This window comes from Sturnira hondurensis, unplaced genomic scaffold, assembly GCF_014824575.4.
Source record: "Sturnira hondurensis isolate 20B ecotype Veracruz unplaced genomic scaffold, ASM1482457v3 Scaffold0021354, whole genome shotgun sequence".
NCBI classification, from domain to species: Eukaryota; Metazoa; Chordata; class Mammalia; order Chiroptera; family Phyllostomidae; genus Sturnira; species Sturnira hondurensis.
The window spans coordinates 19,589,025-19,599,429 of record NW_028093985.1 but is presented as its reverse complement, the minus strand read 5'-3'; the positions used below and the strand labels follow the sequence as shown (position 1 = coordinate 19,599,429).

At 47.2% G+C, this 10,405-nt stretch overlaps 1 protein-coding gene across 1 annotated transcript; it reads left to right on the top strand.

Annotated features, from left to right (window-relative positions):
- The first annotated feature begins 1,678 nt into the window (after positions 1–1,678).
- On the top strand, positions 1,679–9,449 carry GLRX (glutaredoxin). Its single transcript, XM_037032242.1, has 3 exons — positions 1,679–1,986; positions 6,550–6,668; positions 8,234–9,449. Exons 1-2 carry the CDS (start codon positions 1,780–1,782, stop codon positions 6,661–6,663), a joined length of 321 nt encoding a protein of 106 aa, XP_036888137.1. The 5' UTR covers positions 1,679–1,779; the 3' UTR covers positions 6,664–6,668; positions 8,234–9,449.
- The last annotated feature ends 956 nt before the right edge of the window (positions 9,450–10,405 follow it).

Here is a 10,405-nt window from a genome sequence, read left to right as displayed (position 1 = left end):
CCCCAGGAACCCAGACCCTCAGGGCACCCTGTGCAAACATTCTTTGGAGGGTTCACTCCACCAGTTTCCCAGAAGGTCCACACCCACTCACACTTCTGAGTGAGCCCGAGTCAGAACACTTTACTGCAAGGTGACGTAGCAGTGCAGACAAAGGTCACGGTTGTGTTGACCAAACGAATTTCAGCAGAAGGTTGAAAAGGAGGTCAGATGGCATAGAGATGAGGAGAGAGTGGGAGATGAGGGAAGGACAGAAAGCAAACATAACAGCCAGTTTCGTTGAACTTGTCTGATAAGAAAAGGGCCGCAGCAGGAACGCAGGCCCAAATGAGATAGACCGTGGTGGCCGTGGTGGTTTCTAACCAGGCGGAGACTCAAACGGTCACACGCTGAGGAGAAGCCTCGAACCCAAGGCGCCAAGGGAACCGCCAGATACAGGCACGCTGCCGAACCCTGGGCCAGGCGAGCAGCCGGCAGCAGCAGGCAGCAGCTTTGAGGGTCCAGAAGAGGCCCTCAGCCTCAGGGAGGGACTGGCCATGGGAGTCAAAGAAAAAGAAGATAGACAGCAAAGACTCTTCCATGGGCTTATTCAGGAGGGAAATGGAGGTAAGGCTTGGGAAATCCCAAGCCCTGACCAGGACAAGTGCCCCAGGCCTCCTGGCGTCACACATTCCTCCTGTTGGCAGAGGTCTCACTTCTCTGGTTCCTGTCCGAGACTCTGAATCTGTTTCCCATTTTTCCACTGAATTTTGGTAATAATCAAAGCGGCTTCCGGGAATCCCTTTCCTTCTCTTGAGAAGTCACACTGTGCTCGGGATTCCACAGACAGGACCACCCAGGGGGACGTCCGGCTCCAACCCCGGCCGCAGCTCTCTGGTGATGCTCTGGGTTGAGTGTAACACTTTCTGGGGAAAAGGATGGTGTCATTTTAAAGCAAATGGCCTTTCCCCTGATTTGTTTATCTAACTTCCTGAGCACAGAGGGAATCAGACCTGACCTAGAACAGACTTGTAGGCAGAACAGGTCTGCCTAGTAGGGGGCACAGCACCCCAGAGGAGAGCACCAGCTTGTCCAGCAAACCGGAGTCACATTCTGTCCCGTCCAAAGTGGACAGCAGCTGCTCAACCCCAGCTGCTGCCACGGAGGGCTACAAGCTGTTTTGCATAACTTGACTTATAAGAGAAGTTCAAGATCAGAATCTTTTGTGAAATCTCCAGATTTTTAAGTTCAGGGTCACATTTACTGATCAGGGTCAGTACAAGGCCTGGAAGTAACTTCAAGACAAGGCGTAAGTTTAGTTTCACTTCCTCTGAACAGGTTGCCATGTGCTCTGCTTCTTGAATGGTTCTGTTTGTGTGCATGTTTTTTAAAACGCTGTCTCCTGGAGGGCAAACAAATACTTTGCTCTAGAAGGTCACTGCCTGCTCAGTCCCCAGGCTGGGGCTGGTTTGTGCTGTTTTGTGAATCCCCAGAGTGTGTTCTGATTCTGCTTTCTGCCAAAGGGCAGGCACTCCTAAAAGATCCGAGGACAACAATGACATCCTGAGCACAGCTGTTGGTGATTAAATGCAATATGCATTCCTTGGAATCACTAGCTGGTGAATCATCTTCGAGTGGAATGGCTTTGGGGCTGTCCCTTTAAAAATCCAGCACGCTATCGGGCAAACTCCTCCTCCAGGGAGGTTCCTTCAAATGAGAGCCAGCTGGCTGGGCCTCCGTTTTGTACTTCTGAGTGATACCTGCAGTTGAGGATTCGCACCTAGGAGGCAGCAGCCTGTCAGCATGGCTCAGGAGTTTGTGAACTGCAAAATCCGTTCTGGGAAGGTGGTGGTGTTCATCAAGCCCACCTGCCCCTACTGCAGACAGGCCCAAGAGCTCCTCAGCCAATTCTCCTTCAAACCAGGGGCTTTGGAATTTGTCGATATCACAGCCACCCCTGACCCAGACAAGATTCAAGATTATCTGCAACAGCTCACCGGAGCCAGAACAGTGAGTCTGGGGTTTTGTTCTAAAAGGCGCAGGGAAAGGCTGCCTGGGTTCCTTTTTCTTGTTAGAGCTGTGAAAGCCTAGCCTGTGCCTTTCTCTAGAACACCGCTAGGGCTCTGTCACTTAAAGGCTCCTCGGGGAGGCGTGTGAGGTGGGGGAGGGCGCCTGAGAGAAAACACTGCTCCCTTGAATGGGCAGCAGGACTGCCGCCAAGGGTCCTCTCAGAACCCAGGAGGGGACACAGCTGATTGTGCTGGGCGTCAGGGTCCGTGGGTCCAGCAGCTGTCAGGAGTGGGAGGAGTTAGCTGGAGTCTTTGTTTTAAGCAAGCTGTGAAGTGACAGTTTTCAGCTTGCAGAGCTGGGGGCCGGGATGGGGGGTTGGGGTGAGGGGCCAGATGCAGTCTGTAGGTCTGCTACCCCATGGGAATCGCGTGCACTCTCCCGTTTTCCCCTGGCTAAGTGGGACTTGCCGTCCTTCAGTCTTTCCTCTGGGCTCTCTAACACTGACCCAATGGGCTTACTCGTCCATGTCTTGCCTAACTCCTCCCACTGGAAAAAGCTTCTTAATGGGCACAGTTAATTGTATCTGGATTCTAGAAAAAATAAATGATACTGAAAGTTGAAAAAATATTATTAATCTTATCATTAAAAATGGCTTATTATTTGCTCCTGGTCCTAAATTATAGGATGTTTCTAGGCCTGTCATAGTAGGAAGTCCAGAGGCCAGGGTCTGGCTCTCACACAGGTTTTCTGTGTGATCCTGGGCAAGTCCCCTCCTCTGTGACCCTCAAGGACCTTCTTGGCTGCTAGACTGGACCAGAGTTTTCTTTGCTATGAAGAGACCGAAGGACTCTCCAAGAATTGCCGCCCTCTCTCTGGAATGGCTTCTTCAACACCCAGGGCTTCTTGTGGGATGCTCAGCCAACCCGATTGCCTATATCAGTTTTGGTGCTGGCTGGGGTAACCGGTGTCCCAGCAGCTCACCCAAGTTCTCTTTCAAGATGAACTTTCTCAGACAGTTTCCAGAAGCACATGTCCAAGTTCAGTGTTAGTTTGGCTCACAGGGTGTTCCCTGGGTTCTCGATTTGAAAGAACAGGACGCTTTCTCCTGAGAAGTCAGTACTCTGGTGCAGAGGGAGACGTTGTGACCCTGTTGCTTCCAGGGCTCCAGCTGTGAGTGGCAGACTCTTGTCTCTGGGAGGTCCTGGAGCAGAGGACTCAGTGGCAAGAGGCACTCTTGCCACTTAGCTGGACCACCAGCCCTACAGGCTGCCTGGGCCATGGGAGGGAAAGGACCATGCAAGTATTCCTAGAGCCCCCACTGTGACAGATCCCTTTTGGCCAGTGGTTCTCAAATGCTGCTGCACATTAAAATCAGCTGAGGGGCTTAAAAAAAATCCCAATGCCCAAATCATCCCTCATACCAATTTAGTCACCGAGTGAGAAGTGAGAACCAGGCATCAATGGTTTAAAGATCTCTCCTAGGTCAAAGTGTGCAAACGTTCAGTGATAAGAGGAGTAAAGTCTAGGGATCTAATGGATATAGCATGGCGGCTGTAGTTAACAGCACTGAGTTGTATGCTTGAAATTTGCAGAGTGTGTTCTCAGCACACACACACAAATGACAACTATGTGAGGTATGGATATATTAAGTTGATTGTGGTAACCAGTTTACAATTTCTACCAAACCATGACATTCTATACCTTAATATACACAAGTATATTTGTCAGTTATACTTCAGTAAAGCTGGGAGAATAGTTTCTTTTCTAGCCAGGAAAAGTTCCCCAGGTGATTCCAATGTGCAACAAGTTTTGGCAGCTACGGCCTTCAGCTGGGCACCATCTATTCTCTAGCAGGACAAACAAGCCTCTTCATGCATCCGTTCAACAATTTTTGTTTTCATTTCTTTGTAATCAATGACTTTTCTTCTAGTGGTTTTTTAAGTTTGTCTTTAAATTCCAAAAATTATTTTTTCATAGCTTCCTCCAAGGGGAAGAACATATTCTTTAGAATTGTGTGCTTTATGGTCCCCAACAATGAGGCATGTGTCTTGGAAGAGATGGAAAACTCGGAAGCACGTGCCATCCTACCCTGTAATGGCACTCGGTGCTGTGTGTGCAGTAAGAGCCAGCAGGACTTGAGTAACTACAGAAATGTATGCCTTCGGTCAGGCCATGTACCTGGAGAAACCTGTTTTGGTTTTGCTGCAGCCACGAGTCCTGGATCAGGCCGTTCATTTATTCCTTCTTTGAAATTCTCCATATAGATTTGAATTTCTGTCCTGTTATTTTCCTTCTCTCTGAATAATGTCTTCAAATATTTTTCGTAAGGCAGGTCTAATGGCAACAAATTCCCTCAGTGTGTGTGTGTGTGTGTGTGTGAGAGAGAGAGAGAGAGAGAAGAGTATTTCTTCTTCACTTTTAAAGGATAATTTTACCGGATACAACAAATTTTTTTAAAGCACCTACTACACACTAGGTGCTTTTCCAGCCATTGGAAACATCTCCATGAACAGAACAAACAAAAACTCCTACCTTTGCAGAACTCACATTCTAGTAAATGCAAGACATAGTGTGTTGGAAGGTGACAATTGATATGTGCTATGGAGAAAACTAAGTAGGAAAGGGAGGTAGGCAGCAAGCAGCAAGGTACAGTTTTTTAGATAGAATCATTGGGGCCTCATTGATTTGACTAGATCTCTAAAGGAGGTAAGGGAGCCAGGCATGCAGAAATGTAGGGGTAAGAGTGTTCCAGGCACAGGCAATAGCAAGTGCAAAGGTCCCACCTAGGCCAGAAGTGGGCCTCATGAGGAGGCCTGTGTGCCTGGGTCATTGGAAGCTAGTAAGATAGTAGGAGAAGCTGAAGTCTGGAACATCATGGGGTATAGGCTGGGAGGGCCCTTCAAGTTATACCATCAGGACTGTGGCTGGTGATGTGAAATGAGCAGAGGAGTGAGGTGAACTGCCTTAGTTTAGAAAGCATCACCCTGGCAGCTGTGGGGAAGAGACTGGAGGGGGGCCAAGTCGAAGGTTGAAACAAAGACGCCTGGAGACCGTAGCTTCACTTCTGATGAACGGAAGAACGATGGTGGCTTGTTCCAGGCCTGTAGCCACGGGGGTGGGGAGGAGTGCTGGAAGGCAGCTTTGAGTAGCTGTATCCGAGCAACTTTAGAGCACAGACGGATGCACCCAACTGAGGCTGGGGACTGGAGAAACTTGCTCCAGGAGATTGAGGGTGCTGTACTACCGAGCTTGTTTGTGGTGGGAGTTCTCTTTCTGCTGCTTGTCTGTAGCAGACTCAGGTTCCTCAGGAAAGGGGGATGGGGCCCGAAGGGGCAGGCACTGAGGGCACATGTCCCCTTCCTTCCTCAGCCGAATCAAGTTTCCTGTTTTGCCACCACAGCCCCCGCCAATGTCTGGTGCAACCCGTAATGCAGCTAACTGGTGGCTTTAAGGTGGTTTTGGGCTGCGGAGACTCGAGCGCAGGTGTAAGTGCAGAGGGGCCTTTGGGCTCTCAGGCAAACCAGCTTCCTTGCCCGATGGCTACACAAGGCTCTGGGCCGGAGAGAGCTCGATTGTGTTTCAGCGCCTGTCTTGGGCACCTGGGCTGGGGGCTGGGAGTTGTTAAAGTTAAAAGCCTTGGTTACCCTGGGAGGAATTGTCAGTACCACTCAGCAACTTCTCGAAAATGCAGATTCCTGGGCCCCAACTGAGATCTGTGTCAAGTTTGGCGGGGGGGCAGGGTTGACCAGGAGGAGTAGAAGTCTATGTATCAACAAACCCTCTGGCAGTTCTGGTGCAGGTTCCCCTGCCTAAAACGAGGACTCCTGGTTTCTCAGGATGTTCTATCCTGCTAACTTAACTAACACCCTCTTGGCCAACACCCGCGTCCAAGGTGGAGATGGGGCAAGCTGGAGGGGTGATGGCAGTTGCTCAATTCTTTCTGATAAGGTAGAAATCCTACAATGATTACATCTCTTCCGTATGTAACATAAAAATAGTGTAATATAAAAACCAGGTGTTTTTATTTCATTATAGGCACTGCCTTCCATAGCAGTTCTGCAATATACATTAGAACTACATTATCTAAGTGTTCCTGGGGAGATAGAAGCCAAAAGACCCCAACAGTTTATGGGGGAAGCTTTATGTTCTCTAAAGTAATGGTGAGGACCCAGGGGGAAACTTGGATTTCTGACCTCAGCTTTCTGAGGCTGTTCTTCTTTCAGTTTCACAAAAGCCATATTCGATTTGCAAAGGTCCCCACCAGCCTGTGGTGCCACAGGAGCAGGCAGCCCCTTCTGTGACTTAAGAAGACCTTCCACGCTTTCTCTGCAACACAGTTGTGAGGACTCTTTTCCACACACCCCTCCCTACCCCCCCACCCACCGGCCAGGGCATAATTTTATTCTTAGACAAAGGTTTGACCTTTCATACACAGGAGGAAATCGTAAAGTGATTTGTAAAGTTTGGATCATGGGAAATATTTAGAGGAAGGATAATATGTCATTCATTCTCCAAGTTAATAATTAAGCTCCTTAACTGTTCTGACTTGTTTACTTTTTCTAGGTACCTCGAGTCTTTATCGGTGAAGAGTGTATAGGTGGATGCACTGATCTAATAAATATGCATCAGCGTGGGGAATTGTTGACACGGCTAAAGCAAATAGGAGCTCTACAGTAACTATGGTGAGCGACAGATGGGACTCGGGCCAGGGGCGCTGGGAGAACCGGGAGATGGTGGGATTCTACTGCCAGGTTTTGTCATGATCTGGGAAGGCCCCCTGGCTAGGAAAAGGGTGGTGTGGAGGGATCTGAGGAACTGTAACGTCATTTGTGAATTCCCCCTTTCATAAAGGAATGAATTGTGTCAATGAGAGAAATCCTTTCACTTGACCTTCATTTCACAAATATTTATTGAGCATTTACAATGTGCCAGACACTGTCCGAGGCACTGGGAATATAGTGATGGGAAAAAAGATAACATGGCACTCATTCTAGAGAGGTGGACAGATGAAAAACAAGTAAATAATACCTGAAACAAATGAATAGACGAATGTGGTAGAACATGGCAGGGGGTGGGGAGCGAAGTTCACTCACGTTGTGAGGGAGGGTCTTTCTCAGAGGGGCTGGTTGAGCTAAAGGTCATGTGACAGTCCTGTTGTGTTGAAGCAGGAAAGCTCAGAGGAACTAGCAAATGCAAAGGCCTTGAGGTAACTAGTACAGAAAGTTCCAGAATCAGAAACAAGGAAGAACAGACTGAGTAAAGTTCAGTGAGAGGGAAGAGGAGTGACAAATGTGGACAGTGGCCTGGGCCCACAGGCCACGGTAAGCAGTTCAGATTATAATAAGTGCAGTGTGGAATCAGGGTAATTTTGCTTCACCTGCGTTCGTACTGCAACTCAGTTTCAATCTCATGGACTTCTCAAACATCAAAACAAAGTTTTCTAAAACTATAACCTAAAGGATATCTTTGGCTGAAGGGGAGACTTCCCATAGGGTGATGAGCTCTTTTAGAAAGGAACCAGGATACTTTGGGGGTCTGATGAGCTCCCCTTCCCCCCAGCTCTTCTTAGCACTAGCTAGCTCCCACCGAGGCCAAGTCCTCACGCTCATACACAGATTCAGTGGTTGGTTGTTAGTCAGAGGAGACATTTCCGGTCCTTAAACCAAAATGTTCTTTAAGGGGTATTTATTGCCCACTAATTAGTAACTTACCCTTGAGCGATGAGTATATATAATTTGTGGTGGTTACTCAGAATAGCAACAGAAATAAAAAAAAAAGTTCTGAAAAACTACCACTGAACCATTTGTGATAAAAATATTATAAACCTTGTAATCACAATTCTATAACATCATCACAGCAGGTGAACACTGTATTTGTGTTAGCTCCCTGGCCTTACCACATGCACTAAAGCACTCAAAACTCAATTAATTGTGGTGCCAGATGTTTTCCAGAACATTTTTTTTTCTTTTTTCTTCTTTCAGCTATTTAGGCTTAGATTAAAAATGGGAGAAAACTAATGACTTTCCTGGGAATATGGGAAGTATCATTTCCCCAATTATTAGAGTCCCTATATTTGCCTTGTCCTTTGGCATTGTGTGCTCTCAGTATTTGGCTGACAACTGCTTCTCAAGGCCATCTGTAACAGATTGTGTCTAAATAACAAGAATAAGTGTGCTGGTGATGAAAGGGAAGTGAGGGGAATTTACCTTGTCAGGAAAACTCAGTTCTTTGTGTGTTTCCTTGGCAGGGCAGACCCTGGGCTGACACCTCCCTGAGAGCTGACCGGCCCACGAATGATGACAGCACTTCCTCCTGACTGGGACCTGGGCCTTCCTTTACCCAGCAACTGTTTACTTAAAATTCTGAAATAGCTAAACCAAAAAAATGGCAGCGGGCAGTTCTTGGCAACAAACAGGCTTTGCTTCTACTGACTTAGTGTTGAAAGGGGACCTGCCTGCCACAAACCACAGGTCTGAGAAGGCAGATGGACTCCTCAGGTTTCTTGGGGGGTGGCCCTTGGGTTCCAAAAGACTGTGACAAGGTATAGCTTAGGATTCCCTCACTGACCCCCCAAAAGTTCCTTCTCCTTTGCACGTGGCTCTTATACTACCTATTCACGTGCCAGGACTCTACCTCTAAGCCAGCACTTCTTAGCCAAGTGTATCCCAGGCCCCCTAGGATGAATCTGCAGGTTAACTTCATGCTACCACCCCCAAAATTAGTTTGTTGAGTTTGACTTCATAGAGTTTATACATAAAATGAAGTAGGTATTTTCAGGGTGCGCTTTGAAACAACATGTGTCTCCCCAGTCCCCTCTCACCCTACCTTCAGCATCACTGCACCGTAGCTTGATGACACACAGCGCTCACAGGAATGTCCACCAGTCCTGTGCAGGGCCCGAGGCCCGGTCTGAGGAATGCCATCTGGAGAGTTCTGCACACAGCGGGCCTTTGCTTGGTGCCTCGGGTCAGAAGCGCAAGCAGATGCTGTGACCCTGTGGCAGCTCTGTTATGTGAGGTGATCAGGTGCTCCTGCACAAATGTGTATTGATTTGTTTAAATTATGACCAAATTAAAACATGTTCAAAACATTATCGTAAACTTGCAACCCAGTCACCCAAGAATATGTCTGTGAAAGTAGCATTTGAGAAACACCGTCCTAAATGATTTTCTCTCCTTTTACTCCTTCCTCTGAAAACTTAAGAATCCGTCATTGTGAAGTTTGTCCTAGAATCACAAGATTAATTTAATTTCCTTTTGCAGTCTCTCCTGTGAAAGGTTAATTTCTGTGTAATAAAGTAGTCCTAGGTGACAGAGATTTTCTTTTTGTCCAATTCTTTTTTATGTTCTTAAGACCGTAAGGGATGATATTAATGTGAGAGACATCCATCAGAAGCTGTGGTCATGTTTGTTCCCTGCCATTACAAATAAAGGCACATGGTGCTGTCCTTCACTGAGTACAAATGGTTGGCGTGATTTTTTAATCTCATGTTGAAATGACAAATAATTTGAATGTAATATGTCAACACTAGACAATTGAATAATGTTTAAAGTTTAATAGTTTTTTTCCATTTCACATTCCATTTTTCCATTTCTCACCTCATACCCTTGAACTTTTGGCTTCCTCTCTCTTCCCTTGGGGGCCCATGCCAGTCCTGTTAGCCAAACTGGAGGATCGTGCGTTCTGTGCAGGCGACACTGTGCCACACCGTGATGCTGCCCCTGGCGGCTCTGCAGAGCGCAACCTGCACAGTCCCTGATCTGCTGGGGACCGCTCGTCTGTGCTTCTCCCCACACCTGCCCTTCCTCGTTGTGTCTCTTCTCCTCTGCTCTGCTTTCAGATTCCTCCTTCAGGGCCCAATTATAGACCATCTACACTGTTCCTATCCTCTCTTCTCCCTGACTTTTGTCTAAAAAAGCCATTGCTCCCTCTTCTGCAACCCTAAAGCACTCCGGATTTGAATACTTTAGAGCTGCACTTAGTCTTCTGCACGGGTCTCTTGCCAGATGCAGAAATACCACACTCAAAGGCAAGAGTCTGGATTTTAACACCTTTGTAAGCCCAGCTCCTGGCACAGAACTTGGACTTTATCAGAGCAACACCTGCGTGTGGTTTAACATGTCAGTCTCTACCCAAAGTCTTTCCTTCTCTTCCCCCTGGCAAACCCCAGTCCTTGCTACACATTGATCAGTTTCATGGCTATTGAAACCTACTTAAAAATATTGTAAAATGTGTTAAACACATATAAGAGGTAAGCAGGCAGAATTCTATTTAAATTGACACTGGATATATGCCCTTAATGTTAATATATAAAGCAACTCTGTAACAGTGTCTCTGTAAAGCACCTTAGAAGCCCATGTGTCTCTTCCCAATAAATCCTTTCCTCGCTCTGCACGTTAATCTAGCTCATTTCTGTTGT